The following is a 19,293-nucleotide window of genomic DNA, read 5'->3' on the forward strand; positions in this document are numbered from 1 at the left end:
GGAGTGAGTGAATGGGGAGGATGAGGGAGTGAGTGAATGGGGAGGGTGAGGGAGTGAGTGAATGGGGAGGGTGAGGGAGGGAGTGAACGGGAGGGTGAGGGAGTGAGTGAACGGGGAGGGTGAGGGAGGGAGTGAACGGGAGGGTGAGGGAGTGAGTGAACGGGGACGGTGTGGTAGTGAGTGAATGGGAGGGTGAGGGAGTGAGTGAACGGGAGGGTGAGGGAGGGAGTGAATGGGAGGGTGAGGGAGTGAGTGAACAGGAGGGTGAGGGAGGGAGGGAGTGAACGGGAGGGAGGAGGGTGAGGGAGTGAGTGAACGGGAGGTCGAGGGAGTGAGTGAATGGGGAGGGTGAGGGAGTGAGTGAATGGGGAGGGTGAGGGAGTGAGTGAATGGGGAGGGTGGGGTGTGAGTGAATGGGGAGGGTGAGGCAGTGAGTGAACAGGGAGGGTGGGGTGTGAGTGAACGGGGAGGGTGAGGGAGGGAGTGAACAGGAGGGTGAGGGAGGGAGTGAACAGGAGGGTGAGGGAGTGAGTGAACAGGGAGGGAGGTGAGGGAGGGAGTGAACGGGAGGGTGAGGGAGTGAATGAACAGGGAGGGAGGAGGGTGAGGGAGGGAGTGAACGGGAGGGTGAGGGAGTGAGTGAACAGGGAGGGAGGAGGGTGAGGGAGTGAGTGAAAGGGTGAGGGAGTGAGTGAACAGGGAGGGAGGAGGGTGAGGGAGTGAGTGAACGGGAGGGTGAGGGAGTGAGTGAACAGGGAGGGAGGAGGGTGAGGGAGGGAGTGAACGGGAGGCTGGGGGAAAGCCGGTATTGACTGTGGGAAGGGAAGTCGTGTTTCCAGGGCGGACTGGAGACTCTGTGGATGTCAGTGAGTTTGTTTGATGTGATGGACTCCTTTGGACAGGAGCAGTTTGTAAGGTCCCTGGTGAGAGTGTGCGAGTACAATTCCAGCACTGGGCCAAGTGTGAACCGTTGCACCCTGCTAGATCAAATGCAAAAGCACGCCAGTGAAACACCTTTAACAATGTGGATGCACGGAGGCATCTTGATGATGCAGCGTTGACTGAACATGGCTACAGGGGTTGCTCGGGTGGTCAAAGAGACATGGGGCATGCTAGTGTTCATTACTCAGAGCTTTGAGTTGAAAGGGTAGGAAGTTACATTACAGCTTTATAAAACTCGAGTCAGGCTGATTCTGGAGTGTGGCTGACAGTCCGATTGCCCAGTTATCGGGAGATGGTGCAGAATATGTACACCAGGATGCTGACGGGACTGGAGGGCATCTGCCAAAACGGGATTCAGCTCTGTCAGTGTAGAACACCGGGGTACGGTACCGGTGGGGACGGGTCTGTCACTGTACAACACCGGGGTACGTTACCGGTGGGGACGGGTCCGTCACTGTACAACACCGGGGTACGGTACCGGTGGGGACGGGTCCGTCACTGTACAACACCGGGGTACGGTACCGGTGGGGACGGGTCCGTCACTGTACAACACCGGGGTACGGTACCGGTGGGGACGGGTCCGTCACTGTGTAACACCGGGGTACGGTACCGGTGGGGACGGGTCCGTCACTGTACAACACCGGGGTACGGTACCGGTGGGGACGGGTCCGTCACTGTGTAACACCGGGGTACGGTACCGGTGGGGACGGGTCCGTCACTGTGTAACACCGGGGTACGGTACCGGTGGGGACGGGTCCGTCACTGTGTACCACCGGGGTACGGTACCGGTGGGGACGGGTCCGTCACTGTGTAACACCGGGGTACGGTACCGGTGGGGACGGGTCTGTCAGTGTAGAACACCGGGGTACAGTACCGGTGGGGACGGGTCAGTCACTGTGTAACACCGGGGTACATTACCGGTGGGGACGGGTCTGTCAGTGTGTAACACCGGGGTACGTTACCGGTGGGGACGGGTCCGTCACTGTACAACACCGGGGTACGTTACCGGTGGGGACGGGTCCGTCACTGTACAACACTGGGGTACGGTACCGGTGGGGACGGGTCTGTCACTGTGTAACACTGGGGTACGGTACCGGTGGGGACGGGTCCGTCAGTGTAGAACACCGGGGTACAGTACCGGTGGGGACGGGTCCGTCACTGTACAACACTGGGGTACGGTACCGGTGGGGACGGGTCCGTCACTGTACAACACTGGGGTACGGTACCGGTGGGGACGGGTCTGTCACTGCATAACACCAGGCGACGATACTGCTGTTCCTGGGCCCTGCTACGCGAGTCACAGCTTTGTGGTTACTGTGACCACTTGCTGACTCAGTGGGGGAGTGTCGGGCCTGTTGTTTATGCCTCGGGCTGTTCCCTGCATCAGCTCCTCGGACCCCAGGGAGGTGCAGTGTGGGGGCTTCACTGTTCCCCCCCCCACCCCAACCCGCTGTGTCGCCGCGTTCCTGCTCGCTCAGCGTTCCAGGCAAAGCTGCCTTCCTGCAGCGGGAAGCCGGAGAGGACGAGCCTCAACAAGGAAGTTGTGACTTGCAAGACCCAGGGGCAGGTTTTGTCCCACGAAGGGGAGAGGCAGGGTGGGGGAGAAGGACGGGGAGGGAGAGGTGGGGAGGGCAAGGAGGAGAGGGAGAGGGGCAGCGAGGGTGGAGAGGGAAGGAGTGGAAGGAGTATCTCAGCGAGGGAGGGAGGAGAGAGCGGGGGAGGGGAAGTAGGACAGGAAGAGGAGAGGAGAGTGGCAGGGAGGACAAGAGGAGGGAGGGAGGGATGAGAAGGTAGGTGGAGGGAGAGGGGAAGAGGGACAAGTCGAGGCTCTTATCCAGAGAGGAGTGAGTTGGGCAGGGAGGAGGTGAGTGGGAGAGGTGCAAGGTGACTTCCCAGAGAGAGCCAGAGAGTGGGGGAAGAGGGGTGAGGGCAGGGACTGGTGTCATCCCAGAGTTGGGCTGGGAGAGATCCCACAATCGCTCTGCTGTCGGAGGAGGAGGAGGAGGAAGGGAGAGGTTGGGATAGATTGAGAGGTCCCTCCCTCACCCTGCTCTCAGAGGAGGAGGGGAGAGGTTGGTGGAGACTGAAGGGGGAGGGGGAGAGATCCCACCCTGGGTCTGATCTCGAAGGACCAGGGAGAGATTGGGAAATCTCGCACGCAGAGCAGAGGGACAATTGCACCCTCAGTCTCCCCTCAGAAGTGGGGAGAGCACACACCCTCGAACCCTTTTCGGGGTAGGGGAAAGGGAGAGATCGCACCCTCGGACAACTCTCAGGAGAAGCAAGAGGAGGGAAGGTTCAGTTTGGTCTTGGAAGGAGAGGTCTCCTCTCAGAGGTATCGGCCGCCGCTCGCAGCAATGGGAGAGGAGGAGGTGCTTTCGTTCTTGGATGAGGTGTTGGAGGGAGCGGACGCCTCGGACCAGGACGAATGCGAGGTACATGATGCAGACCTCGACTCTGATCTGGGGCTGCAGAAGGTGAGGGTGAGGGAGGGTCAGTGGGGGTGGATGCAGCTGTGACCGCGATGTGGCAAGGGAGACACAAGAGGTTGTGTTTCCCCTGGGGTGCAGAAACGGCAGCCGGATGACTGTTGACTACCCAGGCTGCGTGCACGGTGTGTCTGTCTCCCCAGGGTGTGGGGACTGTGAGACTGACCGGTGTGACTGTCTCCCCAGGCTGCGTGCACGGTGTGACTGTCTCCCCAGGGTGTGGGGACTGTGAGACTGACCGGTGTAATTGTCTCCCCACGGTGTGCGGACTGTGAGACTGACTGGTGTAACTCTTTCCCCTGGGTGTGGGGACATTGAGACTGACCGGTGTGACTGTCTCCCCAGGGTGTGGGGACTGTGAGACCGACCGGTGTAACTGTTTCCCCAGGGTGTGGTGACATTGAGACTGACCGGTGTGACTGTGTCCCCAGGGTGTGGGGACGTTGAGACTGACCGGTGTGACTGTCTCCCCAGGGTGTGTCGGGGCCGGAGAAGCGACTGGAGATGAGGAGTTTGGTTCTGTCGGGCATCCTGGCCAGTGAAGAGCTCTATCTCAACCAGCTGGAGGCCCTGCTACTGGTATGGATGGAGGGTGTGGCTGTCTCACTCTGGTTACTGGGTCTCAAGTGAGGTTTGTTGGTCTCTCACGGGACTGCATTCTTACGGGCAGGAGTTGGTAAGGGCTGTGTTCTCACTGGGTGTGGTCCACCTTCTCCTACCCCTGTCCCAAAGTCACCTTGCTCATCTCCCTCCCCCCATCTCCCCCACCCCTTCTCCCCCCACCCCCATCCTCCCCATCTCCCCATCCCCCATCTCCCCATCCCCATCTCCCCCCACCGCCATCCCCCATCTCCGCCCACTGCCATCCCCCATCTCCCCCCACCCCATCCCCCCATCTCCCCATCCCCATCTCCCCCCACCCCCATCTCCCCACCCCATCCCCCCACCCCCATCCCCCCATCTCTGCCCACTGCCATCCCCCCATCCCCCCCATCTCCCCCATTCCCTGTGAACCCCTTCTTTACTGGGCATCTCTAGGGCTGCGGCCATTGACCCCTCGCTGACAGGCACTGGACTCAGCCGTGAGAAAGCCACCATTCTCATCTCCGTATGTCTAGGGTAGATATGACTTGGGTCTCACCAAACCCGTGAGGTTGGGATGTCTCATCCACCCAAACCTCGCTTTGTGTGAACACTGTGTAACTTACTGCTCCCATGTAATCAGCCGTCAGCAAGAATAACAGACCGTACACATGCAATTTTGAAGAAAGCATATTTATGAATGTTAGCTTAACCAAACAGTATTAAAGCAAAGAAAGATAAAAACAAAAGGGCTCATCATAATTAAACAGTCACATGTGCAGAGGTTGGACCTCAATGTATCCAATGTACTCATGGCGCCAGCTCCTATTCACCGATCTGTAGTAGAAATTCCCCTTTTTGGGTTCCTTTGGATTGTGCATTCCTGCCGGATCAAATCATACAGCCGGTCCTCTCGAGCTCCTTTCTCCATCCTCCGCTGAAAAAGACCTCGACTCACCTCAGTGTCTGTCACAAAACCTCACCCCAGCATTCTCTAGAACCTTCTCCCAATTCCACCCTCCTGATTGGATGACACAACATTCCTAAGCATCCCTATCTTTAATGGTAAACCAAACACTACCAGCAGAACACACAGCTTCTACAGAAAACCATTACATGAAATATCCTACAACATTAGCAGTAAGATCTTTACCAGGGCATTACATTCTTCCCTCCACCAAAAATAGTCATGTCCTCATCATTAATAACACAGTTTTCAAAGGAAGTTCATGATATCAGAACCTCCAATCCATTTGTAAATGGTAGTGACGTATCTCACTAGAGGGATAGGCGCAACACTCTGTTCCCCAGTGCCACGTAGGCCAGCATATCTAGGGGTTTCCTCACTCTTTGAAACCTCCTTATCTTATCATTCACTTCTTCAGTCTCAGACACTTCTTGGTGGGGTCTTTCCTGTCTACTTGGTGAAGTCTCCCTCTGTCCATTATTCATCCCTTCCAGCAACTCAGGTCCCTCTGTCACTTGACTGAGCTCAGCTTCATTTCCAGTTACTTTGAGCCTAGTTACCCCCACATCAGCGTTGGGAGGTTCAGGAATTTCTTCATCAATTATTGGGGAGTTCGCATAAGGTAATGTATACCACACCACCATTTCCTCGTTCTCTGAATCCGTACAGCTCTCAGCAGTTATGCCTCTTTCAGGTCTCTCCACTGATTGTCTTTCTGTTCTCCCACTTCAGCACTGAGTCCTTCTTCTAGGTGTAGGAGCCATGTCGAGCTCTGGGTCAACATGTACCTCTTGTTCTAGAGGTAAAAGGTGGTTCTGATGGAGAACTTTGACAGACCCATTTCCGTCTTTTGGCTTCACCCAAAAAACTGGCACATTTGGCATCTGACTCTCCACTACCTAAGGCATAACCACCCATCGGTCACCCAACTTGTGCTTCCCTGGTAGGTCCAAATTCTTTATTAGAACTCCGTCTGCAGCCATCAGTTTGGAGAACCTTATCTTTTGATCATATCTCCTCATTTCCTTAATTCTGCTTGATATCAGAGAGCTCTGCTAGTTTGTAAGCCACTTGCAATTCCTTCCTCATGTCAGACACATACTTGAGATAGGTCTTCTGTTTCAAGTCTTCCCCACCGGTCCCAAAACAGGCAATCTCACTTTGTGTCCAAACATCGAATAATATGGTGAGTATCTAGTAGTTTCATTCTGTGTACAGTTGTAACAGCGGACCAAATGCCCAATATGCTGACTCCATTTGTCCTCCTTGCTGATATCCAGGGTTCTGAGCATGTCTAGCAATGTCCAGTTGAACCTCTCGGGCTGGAGATCACCCTGAGGCTGATGAGGTGTAGTCCTCAATTTCTCAACTCCAAGCATGCCCAGTAACTCAAGTATTAGCATACTCTCAAAATTCCTTCCCTGATCGCTGTCTTGGAAGGCCATAATGAACTAAATGCTTTTCACATCACACTTTGGCCATGGTGGCTGCCCTCTGATCCTTTGTAGAGAAGGCTTGAGCATATCAGGTGTCGTGATCAATAATAACCAAGACATTTGCAGTGTTGCTGGAATCAGGCTCTATGGAGAGGAAATCCATACATACTAGATCAAGTGGCCTGCACTCTCCAAATGGGATAAAGGAGCAGCCCTCGTAGGCAGCATCTTCTGAGTACACTGAATGCACAACTTACAGTACTGTTTGACCTCAGGCTTCATTTGGGGCCAGTAGAACCAAATTCGGACCAATCCACAGGTCTTGTCAAACCCCAAATGACCCGAGTGATCATGCAATGATTTCAATGCAATCCTCTGATACTTCTCTGGCAGAAACAACTGGGACTGCTGAGGCCCGTCTGGACCCAGTATAGAACCCGGTTCCTCAACTCCATTTTCTTCCATTCTCTCAGCAGTACAGAGGTATGGCAGGGTGTTTCGTCTTTTCAATTTGTGCCATATCCCCTCTTGCAACGGCTGACCAAATGGTAGCTATAGAGGGGTCATCTCGCTGAGCAGTGTCCACTGCCCCAGGACCCAATGCAGGCAACTGCTTTGTATTCAGAATGGTCAAGTTGCAATAAACTTGTGGAATGGCGCAACCAGAAGCTCCCACATGATCCACAGCTCTATTCTGCCCTTGCCTCGCTCTGATTTCCCCGTGGCAGAAAACAGGCACATTGCTTTAACTCCAAGTGCAGGAATGCCCTCCCACTCTGTCCATTTCCGGCCCTTTGTGCGCATGTCGGGACAATGCATCGGCTCAATGTACCGGCTGCCCGGCCAGCACTTAGGCAGACAACACCGCCAACTACTGATGGCCTGTGGCATCCGTTTTCATCGAGGTCTGGATAATGGATTGTTGTCAGTCCTCACTTTGAACGTGGCACCATATAGATAATCACTACCCACTACAGCCCATTTCAACGCCAAAGCTCCAATTTGTTATTGGGGTAGTTTTGCTCAGACTCCAGCTGACAAAAGTGACAGGCTTCAACCCTTGCCCTGATCCTCATATAGAACGCCCCCTAAGCCCTCTCGGCTGGCAACTGTATGCAGTACGTATGGCAACTGGGGGTCTGTAAAAGCCAACACAGGTATTTTCTTCAGCAGCTCCTTTAGCAACTGAAAGGTTCTTCATATTTTGCATCCCATCTTGCTCCAAAGGGCTCTGAAGGGCTACAATAAACTTTACCATCGTCTCCTTTCGACCTCCTCCCTTTCTTCCCCAAAGGAGAGTAACCGCACAGAGCCTGATTCAAAGGGTGACTCACGTTGGAGTAGTCCTTCACGAACCTCCGATAGTACCTACAGAGCCCAAGGCACGAGGGTAGAGCACTCACATTCTTGGGCCTTGGCCACGTGGTCACTGCCTCTATCTTTGGATCTGTAGTTACTTCATCCCATGAGACTATGTGTCAAGCTCGGGTGACAGACATCTTGCAGAACTGGCACTTGTCCAGAGACAGTTTTAACCCTTCAGCTTTCAGGCAGTTTAGCACCTTCAGTTGCCTCATCTCATGATCTTCCAGGGTGGACCTAAACACTGTGAGATCATCCAGGTACACCAGTACCTCAAGCAAGTTGATATCCCCAACAGTCTCCATGACACGCTGGAAGGTAGCCAGTGCTCCTGAGATGCCCTGGGGCCTCCTTTCGAACTGAAAGAATCCAAGTGGACTTGTGAATGCCGTCTTCTCCTTGTTAGTCTCACTCATGGGGGTCTGATAATACCCACTCCTCAGGCCCAGCACACTGAAGCATTTCACTGCACTCAGGCAGGCTAGCATGACCTCAATTCACGGTCAGGGACCGTACGTCGGTTCAGTGTCTCATAGTCAGCACACATTCGTTCCTTCCCATTCTTCTTCCTCCCCACCCCTGTGAGAAATGCATAAGGGACTCGGTGACTCAGTGATAATCCCAGCTTCCTTCAGCTTCAACAGATGCTGCCAAACTTCCTCCACATCAGCAGGTGCTATTCACCGAGACCTCTCTCTGAAAGGGGTGTCTTCTCTCTCTCAGATTGTGTACTGAGTACTCTTGGAACAACCCACATTAAATTCGTCAGTAGAAAACACATGCAACACACACAAAATGCTGGAGGAACTCAGCAGGCCAGGCAGCATCTATGGAAAAGCGTACAGTCGATATTTCGGGCCGAGACCCTTCAACAGGGCTGGAGAAAAAAAGATGAGACGCCAGAATAAGAAAGTGGGGGGAGGGGAGGGAGAAAGGCAAGGTGATAGGTGAAACTGGTAGGGGGACAGGTGGACTAAAGAGCTGGGAAGTTGGTTGGTGAAAGACTTCAGTGATTGGTAAGTTGATGGAGAAGATCCTGAGAGGCAGGATTTATCAACATTTGGAGAATCATAATATGATTAGGAATAGTCAGCATGGCTTTGTCAGAGAGAGGTTGTGCCTTAGGAGCCTGATTGAATTTCTTGAGGATGTGACTAAGCACATTGATGAAGGTAGAGCAGTAGATGTAGTGTATATGGATTTCAACAAGGCATTTGATAAGGTATCCCATGCAAGGCTTATTGAGAAAATAAGGAGGCATGGGATCCAAGGGGACATTGCTTTGTGGATCCAGAACTGGCTTGCCCACAGAAGGCAAAGAGTGGTTGTAGACGGGTCATAGTCTGCATGGTGGTCGGCGACCAGTGGTGTGCCTTAGGGATCTGTTCTGGGACACTACTCTTCATGATTTTTATAAATGACCTGGTTGAGGAAGTGGAGCGTTGGGTGTGTTATGGAAAGTGTGGAGGGCTGTCAAGTTACAGCGGGACATTGATAGGATGCAAAACTGGGCTGAGAAGTGGCAGATGGAGTTCAACCCAGATAAGTGTGAGGTGGTTCATTTTGGTAGGTCAAATATGATGGCAGAATATAGCATTAATGGCAAGACTCTTGCCAGTGTGGAGGATCAGAGGGATCTTGGGGTCCGAGTACATAGGACACTCAAAGCTGCTGCACAGGTTGACTCTGTGGTTAAGAAGCATACGGTGCATTGGCCTTCATCAATCGTGGAATTGAGTTTAGGAGCTGCGAGGTAATGTCACAGCTATATAGGACCCTGGTCAGACCCCACTTGGAGTACTGTGCTCAGTTCTGGTCACCTCACTACAGGAAGGATGCGGAAACCATAGAAAGGGTGCAGAGGAGATTTACAAGGATGTTGCCTGGATTGGGGAGCATGCCTTATCAGAATAGGTTGAATGAACTTGGCCTTTTCTCCTTGGAGCAACGGAGGATGAGAGGTGACTTGATAAAGGTATACAAGATAATGTGAGGCATTGATCATGTGGATAGTCAGAGTCTTTTCCCCAGGGCTGAAATGGCTAGCATGAGAGGACACAGTTTTAAGGTGCTTGGAAGCAGGTAAAGAGGAGATGTCAGGGGTAAGTTTTTTACTCAGAGGGTAGTGAGTGTGTGGAATGGGCTGCCGGCGGCAGTGGTGGAGGCGGAAATGATGGGCTCTTTTAAGAGACTCCTGGATGGCTGCATGGAGCTTGGAAAAATAGAGGGCTGCGGGTAAAGTCTAGGTAGTTCTAAGGTAGGGACATGTTCGGCACAGCTTTGTGGGCCGAAGGGCCTGTATTGTGCTGTATGTTTCTATGTTTCTAAGAGATACAGGGCTGGAGAAAGGGGTATCTAATAGGAGAGGACAGAACGTCATGGAAAAAAGAAAAGGGGGGAGGAACACTATCGAAAGGTGATGGTCAGGCAAGGAGATAAAGTGAGAAAGGGAAAGGGGGATGAGGACTGGTGAAGGGGGGAGGGGGCAACTACCGAAAGTTCGAGAAATCGATGTTCACGTCATCAGGTTGGAGGCTGCCCAGACAGAAAGTAATTAGTTGTTCCTTCACCCGGAGTGTGGCCTCATCATGATAGTAAGGAGGCCAAGGATCAGAATGGGAATGGAAGAGGGATTAAAATGGGAGGCCAGTGGGAGATCCCGCTTTTCCTGGCAGACAGAGCATAGGTGCTCGGCAGTGTGGTCTCCCAATCTACGGTGGGTCTTGCCGAAATACAGGAGGCCACGCCGGGAGCACCGGACGCAGTATATGACCCCAACAGACCCACAGGTGAAGTGTCACCTCACCTGGAAGGACTGTTTGGAGCCCTGAATGGTAGTGAGGGAGGAGGTGTAGGGGCAGGTGTAGCACTTGTTCTACTTGCAAGGGTATGTGCCAGGAGGGAGATCAGTGGGGAGGGATGAATGGACAAGGAGTCGTGTAGGGTATGATCCCCGTGGTAAGCAGAAAGTGGGGGGAGAGAAAGATGTGCTTGGTAGTGGGATCCCATTGGAGATGACAGAAGTTGACGAGACTTGTGTGCTGGATGCAGAGGCTTGTGGGGTGGTCGGTGAGGACAAGAGGAACCCTATCCCTGGTAGGGTGATGGGAGGATGGGATGAGAGCAGATGTGCATGAAATGGAAGAGATGCGGTTGAGGGCAGTGTTAATGGTGGAGGAACGGAAACCCTTTCTTTGAAGAAAGACATCTCCTTCACTCTGGAATGAAAAGCCTCATCCTGAGAGCTTCTGTCAGTCTTCTTTTCCAACCTCCAGGTACCAAGGGAGTCACCAAAGTTGAATGACTTGACTGTCAACTGTCCTGATCCAGGAGATGGTCTCTCTCTCCTGCTTTTCACACAGGAAAACTAGACATTACAGTCACTAGAGAAAGATGTGCCATCAGCACCCCCTGCCTGTGGGTGACCTCCCTCTCTGAGATGTTCCTGACACTCACTGTCGCCCTGTTTACATGTACAACCAAAGGCTTCTGCAGTTTGGGCCTCACCAGTACCCCAGCAGGTAAGCATGACTCCTCTTTGTTGTCCTCAGGAACATCCACCAGGAGGCCTTGGCATCAGGCATTCCCGGAAATTTGGGGTTTCCCGTCACTCTCGCTACTTCCCCAGGCTGTAACACAATAGATTTGGAAGGGGTGTACCACACAGTTCCTTGTTTGTGCTCATCATCCAGTCCAGGATGGGCTTGCACTTTCTGAAAAGCAACTCTAAAGACAGGATGAATGGACATCTTTCAGAAAGCTCCCCCCAATTCTCTCCTTGCAGGCTTCCACTAGCCTCCTCACAGCAGGAGTATTTGCCCCCACAAGAATTGAAGCTTCAGCCTTCTCAACAGGGTCCGGACAGACCAACATTAACATATCAAGGGCCTCAGTTGCTCCCACATCTGCCTCCGAAACCTCCAGCTTCAACGACAAGTAATCATCATACGGGTAGTCATCACCCAGATCCTTAGCACACTGATTGACATCAATGGTAAATGCGTCAGATACCGGTTGCAGAAGGATCCATACAGCAGAGTAACCTGAGAACCTCTATCAAGTATGGCTCTAGCATAAACACCCCGATCCATGGAGCTTGGAGCTTGGCCCTGCCAAGCCTTCAGGAATAGTGCTTTGCTCTCTGGTGTTTTCCTTGATACATTGATTGGGATGTGTTCCCTCTGAAACGCCAGTCTGTTCCGTCACTGGGTCTCTCCGAGGTTTCCTGACTTCCCCTCCTATTTAAATAACTGTTGGTTCACTTTCCAAAGGTTTTCATGTCCTTCTCAGTCCTGTCTGAAATGTCTCTCCTCACCACAGTTGTAACCATCAATACCAGTTGCTCCCCGTTTAACAGCAGCCCTTTACTGTGAGACCAGTATTGTCTGTTACAACTGTGGTGAGGGAAACAATCCAGAGGGCCTGCTTAGCGTGTCCCATCAGTGGGTCTGACTACCTATCGACCTTGTCATGCTTGGTGACAGTGCCAGTCGATATCAACAGAGATATCTTGGCTCTCAATTCTTTCACAAAATCCTGTAAACCCCCCGCCTGTGTGACATCGGGGGTCCTTTCAGCAACAGAGGCAACGACTGAGGACTGTGCCCTGCTGACGGAGGCCTCCCACTCCTCCATCGCTTTTTCCTCCTCTTACTTCTCTGATCAGCTCAACAAGATCGTGAACACAGCGCAGCACATCACACAAACCAATCTTCCGTCCGTGGACTCACTTTACACCGCACGCTGTCGGAGCAGTGCTGCCAGGATAATCAAGGACACGACCCACCCAGCCAACACACTTTTCCTCCCTCTTCCCTCCGGGAGAAGGTTCAGGAGCTTGAAGACTCGTACGACCAGATTTGGGAACAGCTTCTTTCCAACTGTGATAAGGCTGCTGAACTTATCCCGACCTGGATCTGGGCCGTACCCTCCAACTATCTGGACCTGCCTCTCGGTTTTTTTGCACTACCTTACTTTCCATTTTTCTATTTTCTATGTATGATTTATAATTTAAATTTTTAATATTTACTAATTTTATTTTTAATATTTAATATTTGTAATCCAGGGCGTGGGAAGCGCAGAATCAAATATCGCTGTGATGATTGTACATTCTAGTATCAACTGTTTGGCGACAATGAAGTATAAAGCTAGGGAGGGGGACGATCTTACAAGACACTGGGAGGCTTAAGGCAATCATGTCACGTGACTGTGTACCCTTCGCCACTTGGTTCATCCTTAATTGACTCATATTGGCCTGTGGAATGGCCCCTTTACGCCATAAGCAAAGCAGCTGTCTCTTTAGCTGAAAAATGTAGGCAGAAAGTTTCTCCCCTTCTCCTGAAACATGTTTCTAAACCCCACCATAAGCTCCATCGCCAAAAATGCAAAGATGTGGGTCATTGGTCCCCTGCTTACAGCTCTTGCATTTAGCCTGTGGAAGCAGCAAAGGGGTTCTCTGTCTTTGAGGATGTCACTGCCTGAGCAACTGGACATTTTAGGCTCTCTACCAGCGCTGTCCTTTCACATCATCCAGCGTCTGAGAGGTCTGCTCCACCCAAGTCTCATTTTCCTTCTCCCAGTCGGGGTCTGGCTTCACTCCCGACAACATTCTCAGCCTAAGATCACTTTGACTCTACCAGTGCACTTTGTCATTTATATGCACCAGGGACATAATTGGCAATACCACTACAGAATTTTTACCCCTTGCTGGAGCACTCATTAGACCTTACACATCAGACAACTCCTTCCTCTCACTCCGCAGAAATGAGAATAACTGGTCTTTAAAGTTTCCACCCTCAGCTACGGGAAACTCAGCTTGCAATTCGTCACCTTGCCTACACTCCTCTCTTCTCTGAAAGTGTGGATGGCCCGTGGCCTCTCCCAGGACCCCAGAGGTAACAGGCAGATCCATTCCTGTTACGCCGTCGCTGGTCTGAACTAAAACAACATCTTTGCCCTCCATTTGGTCAAACTGTCATTCTGTGATGACAACTTCCCCTAGTTCTTCAACGATACTTAAAACCCAAAATAGCCGTTCATCTGGGCTGCAGACATCCACCCCGCTCAGAACACAAGCAATCATTACAGATGATCTCTTTGAACCACACCAACGCCTAATCCTTGCGACGTCCGTAACCACATATCTTAATCACTTTCTTGGTCAAAAGTTTAAAATAGGCATCCGTTAGCCTCGTGACACCATGGATTTGCGCCTTGGAAGGTTTCCAGGGCGCAGGCCTGGGCAAGGTTGTATGGAAGACCGGCAGTTGTCCATGCTGCAAGTCTCCCCTCGCCACGCCACCGATGTTGTCCAAGGGAAGGGCACTAGGGCCAATACAGCTTGACAACAGTGTCGTCGCAGAGCAATGTGTGATTAAGTGCCTTGCTCAAGGACACAACACGCTGCCTCAGCCAAGGCTCGAACTAGCAACCTTCAGATCACTAGACCGACGCCTTAACCACTTGGCCACGTGCCAACACTCGGTCAAAAGTTTAACACAGGCTTAAACAGAAACCCACTTAATCAGTTCTTAGAGAAATTACACAGTATTCAACAAACTCAATCTGGGACGGTTGCTGGGCGTCTCTAAAGATGTGGATCGTTGGTCCCTCACTAACAGCCACCAGACTCAGTGATAAGAAAACCCTTATCAGACTTAGTATGTCTAGGGTGTGACTTGAGTCCCACCAAATCCATGAGGTTGCAATGTCTTGCCCATCCAAACCCTGCTTTGTGTGAATACTGTGTAACGTACTGCTCCCATCTAATTGCCCTGTGGCAAGACATAACAGACCGTAATAGACAATAGGTGCAGGAGTAAGCCATTCAGCCCTTTGAGCCAGCACCACTATTCACTGTGATCATGGCTGATCATTCACAATCAGTACTCTGTTCCTGCCTTCTCCCCATATTCCTTGACTCCGCAATCTTTAAGAGCTCTATCTAACTCTTTCTTGAAAGAATCCAGAGAATTGGCCTCCACTGCCTTCTGAAGCAGAGCATTCCACAGATCCACAACCCTCTGTGAAAAAGTTTTTCCTCAACTCCGTTCCAAATAGTCTACCCCTTATTCTTAAACTGTGGCCTCTGGTTCTGGACTCCCCCAACATCAGGAACATGTTTCCTGCCTCTAGCGTGTCCAATCCCTTAATAATCTTATATGTTTCACTCAGATCCCCTCTCATCCTTCTAAGTTCCAGTGTATACAAGCCCAGTCGCTCCAATCTTTCAACATATGACAGTCCCGCCATCCCGGGAATTAACCTCATGAGCCTACGCTGCACTCCCTCACTAGTAAGAATGTTCTTCCTCAAATTTGAAGACCAAAACTGCACACAGTACTCCAGGTGTGGTATCACCAGGGCCCTGTACAACTGCAGAAAGACCTCTTTGCTCCTATACTCAACTCCCCTTTTAATCTGCATACAATTATAAGGAAAGCATATTTATGAATGTTAGCTTAACCAAGCAGTTATTAAAGAAAAGAAAGGAAAAAAAAAACAAAAGGCCCATCATAGTCAAAGAGTCAAACGTGTGCAGGTTGGAGCTCAAATCTCCAATGTAATCACGGCACCAACTCCTATTCACCGATCCCCTCGGGCTCCATCAAATTGCACATTCCTGCCAGATCGAATCCAACAGCCAGTTCTCTCAAGCATCTTCTCTCTCCATTGCACCTCCATCCCCGAAAAAGACCTTCAACCCACCTCAATGTCTGTCACAAAACCTCTCCTCCAGCATTCTCTAGAACCTTCTCCCAGTTCCACCATCCTGATTGGATGACACAACATTTCTAAGCTCCCTTATCTTTAACAGTAACCCAAACACTACCAGCAGAACGCACAGCTTATACCGAAAACCATGAAATGAAATACCCTACAATATTAGCAGTAAAATCTTTACCAGGGCATTACACCCATCCCTCTGACCCCCCCTTCACCCTTGTCCTTCTCCCCATTTCCCCCTTCTTGTCTCCCCATCTCCCCTCACTAACCTTTCAAGCCCTACTTCCATTCTTGACCCATGTCCAGATCTTTCCTGATACCCTTACCCACTACTGCCTGGTAGGGAGGGGATGGGGGTAGGTGCTCAGTGGAGGTGGGTGGGAGCCGGGTAGGGGGTTGGGGGTGGGCACTCGGGGGAGGTGGGTGGGAGCCGGGTAGGGGGTTGGGAGTGGGCATGCGGGGGAGGGGGTGGGGGCTGGGTAGGGGGTGAGCACTCGGGGGAGGTGGTTGGGAGCTGGGTAGGGGGTTGGGGGTGGGCATGCGGGGGAGGTGGTTGGGAGCCAGGTAGGGGGTTGGGGGTGGGCACTCAGGGGAGGGGGTGGGGACTGGGTAGGGGGTGAGCACTTGGCGGAGGTGGGTGGGAGCCGGGTAGGGGGTTGGGGGTGGGCACTCGGGGGAGGTGGGTGGGAGCTGGGTAGGGGGTTGGGGGTGGGCACTCGGCAGAGGTGGTTGGGAGCCGGGTAGGGGGTTGGGAGTGGGCATGCGGGGGAAGGGGTGGGGGCTGGGTAGGGGGGGATCACTCAGCGGGGGAAGGGGTGGGGGCTGGGTAGGAGGGAGACTTCAGGCCATCTAACCCACAGCGCTCTGGTCCCTGTGTAGCCACTGAAGCCGCTGAAGGCAGCGGCCACCACGTCACAACCTGTCCTGACCCACCAGCAGATCGACACCATTTTCTATAGGGTCACCGAGATCCACCAGGTCCACCAACAATTCACCGACGGACTGAGAGCTCACATCCAGCACTGCGATGCCCACCCCACCGTGGGACACCTCTTCCACACACTGGTGAGTCTGACCCACAGCCGGCAGCGGGACAAAGAGGCAAGGGCTATGGGGAGAGAGAGGCGGGGAGGGGGACGGAGAGGCGGGGGTAGGAGGAGAGGCAAGGGGGAGGAGGAGGTGGGAGTGGTGGATAGGAGCTGGGGGAATTGACAGGGAGAGATAGGGCAATAAGGGGAGGAGACTGAGGAAGAGGGAAGTTGCGATGTAGGGGAGGGGACGGAGGAGTAGGGAGGACAGAGGGAGGGGTGTGGAGACACCGGGTGGGGTGAGAGGAAAGTGGAAGGTGTGTGGGCAGTGAGGAGGGTGGGTGTGTGAGGGAAGGCTACAGTGAGAGCTCAGGGATCAGACCTGTATCAATGGGGGTTGGGGATGGATTCAGGTTTATGTTACCTGGTTTAACTAATGTCCCTCCTCACCCCTCCACCCCACACCACACCCCCTCCTCACCCTCACCTCACCCCCCCACCTCCTCCTCGCCCCTCCTCAACCCCCACCTTGCCCCCTCACCCCCTACCTTGCCCCTCCTCACCCCTACCTCACCTCTCTTTGCCCCTTCTCACCCCCCCACCCCACACCTCACCCCTCTACCTCACCCCCTTCCTCACCCCTCCTCACCTCACCCCCTTCCTCGCCCCTCCTCACCCCCTACCTCACCCCTCCTCACCCCATACCTCGCCCCTCCTCACTCCCTCCTCACCCCCATCTCTCTCTGGTCCCATCGCCCCAGGCGGAGAGTCTGGGTGTGTACAAGGAGTTTGTCGACAATTACAAGTTGGCCATCGAGATGGTGGAGCACTGCAGTTCAGCCAACAACAACTTCAGGAAGATCTCTGAGGTCAGAGTTCAGCTTTCGAAGCTTGGAGCGGTTCGGGTGGGTGGGGGTTGGTGAGGGGTGCTACCTCGCGAGAGGTTGGGGGTGTCGTCTGGTGCTGAAAGTCTCCCTGTGTCCCCCCAGGACATCAAGGTCAAAAGCTGCAAAGATTCGAAGGAAACCTCCACCTCCGTCACACTGGAAGGTAGGATAGTGCTGACCCAGACCTCGACCCCTCTCGCCCTCTCCCTTGTCCCCAATCACCCTTGCTCTTGTCCCCAATTGCCCCAACCCTCGTCCCGGACCTCCCCTGCCCCGCCCCTGACACACCCCTCACCCTCACCCTCACCCTCGACCCCTCTCATCCCATGACCACCCCCCGCCTCACCTGCACACCTCAACGCTGATCCCGCTCTCCACCTGTCCCCGCTGCATGTTGAATCTCTGCTCCCTGGGCCAGGGGCTGGCGTGACTGCACGGGAGGGCTGGAGAAGGGTTCAGGTCTGCCCACCAGCACGGGAACCGTGTGTGAAGAGGGGGTGAGTTGAGGTCATTACTCTCCCACGGTGGTGAGGGATGGTGGAGAGATTGGGTTTGGGACAGGCAGACTGTGGTGTGTGTGTGTCTCTGTGTGTGTAGTGCGGTGAGTCTCGGTCTCAGACACAATTCTCTTCTGTGTTCCAGCCCTTCTCTACAAGCCCATTGACCGTGTCACCCGAAGTACGCTGGTGTTGCACGTGAGTAGAGGGACCAAGTGGCACAGACATCACTGACCTACCTCCCCCCGCCCCCGAATCCGCTCCCCACTCCCCACCCCTGTGAATCCCTCAATACTACACCTCCCGACCAGGTGGGTGAATGTGGCCCCCCCAACCCATTATTTCCTTCCCTCCTGACCCTTGCCCCCCTAGAACCACTCTGTGACCTGTCCTGACCCTTGCCCCCCAGAACCACTCTGTGACCTGTCCTGACCCTTGCCCCCCCAGAACCACTCTGTGACCTGTCCTGACCCTTGCCCCCCCAGAACCACTCTGTGACCCCTCCTGACCCTTGCCCCCCAGAACCAATCTGTGACCCCTCCTGACCCTTGCCCCCCCCGAAACACTCCGTGATCTGTCTCTGCTGTGTGTTGCAGGACCTTCTGAAACACACCCCAGCTGATCACCCTGACTACCCGCTGCTGGAGGATGCTCTTCGCATCTCCCACAATCTCCTGTCCAGCATCAACCAGGAAATCGCAGAGCGACCCACACCAGTTGGACTGGCCAAGGGCGAGGTGAGGGCGAGGGGCCGGAGAAGTGGAGTGGGAAGGCTCAAGGGATGAGGTGGAAGTATGGGTGATGGAAGAAGGGCGAGAGGTTTGGTGTTGGAAAAGGGGTCTCAGCAGATGGATGCAGGGGTCAGAGGGCCATTAAACACTACAGCATAGAAACAGACCCTTCAGCCCATCTAGTCTGTACCAAACTATTATTGTAAATAGTCCCATCGACTTGCACTCGGACTATAGGTCTCCATTCACGTACCTATCCAAAGTTCTCCGAAATGCTGAAATCAAACCTCCATCACCACTTGTGCTGGTGGCTCATTCCACACTCTCATCCTCCTCGGAGTGAAGTTTCCCCTCATGTTACCTTTAAACATTTTACTTTTCACCCTTAACCCATGACCTCCAGTGGTAGTCTCACCCAACTTCAGTGGAAAAAGCCTGCTTGCTTTTACCCCACCTATACCCCTTATCATTCTGTATACCCCTTCTAGTTTAAGACGGCACAGCGATGACTTTCTGGAAACAAACAACTGACTGTGTTAATCACACTTTTATGGGATGGTAGGGGAGTCTAGGATTGAAGGATGTCCATTTAGAATAGACATATGGAGAAATCACTTTAGTCAGAGGGTGATAAATCTGTGGAATTT

At 53.0% G+C, this 19,293-nt stretch overlaps 1 protein-coding gene across 1 annotated transcript in view; it reads left to right on the forward strand.

Moving 5' to 3' along the window:
• Nucleotides 1-19,293, forward strand: part of abr (ABR activator of RhoGEF and GTPase) — a 97,152-nt gene that overhangs the window by 32,942 nt on the left and 44,917 nt on the right. The window contains exons 3-8 of the mRNA XM_063031718.1: nt 3,906-4,010; nt 16,383-16,568; nt 17,293-17,400; nt 17,521-17,581; nt 18,061-18,113; nt 18,512-18,652. Of these exons, the coding sequence (XP_062887788.1) occupies nt 3,906-4,010; nt 16,383-16,568; nt 17,293-17,400; nt 17,521-17,581; nt 18,061-18,113; nt 18,512-18,652 (654 nt within the window). The remainder of the gene's footprint in view (nt 1-3,905; nt 4,011-16,382; nt 16,569-17,292; nt 17,401-17,520; nt 17,582-18,060; nt 18,114-18,511; nt 18,653-19,293) is intronic.

The sequence above is a fragment of the Mobula hypostoma genome, chromosome 23 (genome assembly GCF_963921235.1).
Source record: "Mobula hypostoma chromosome 23, sMobHyp1.1, whole genome shotgun sequence".
Lineage (NCBI taxonomy): Eukaryota > Metazoa > Chordata > Chondrichthyes > Myliobatiformes > Myliobatidae > Mobula > Mobula hypostoma.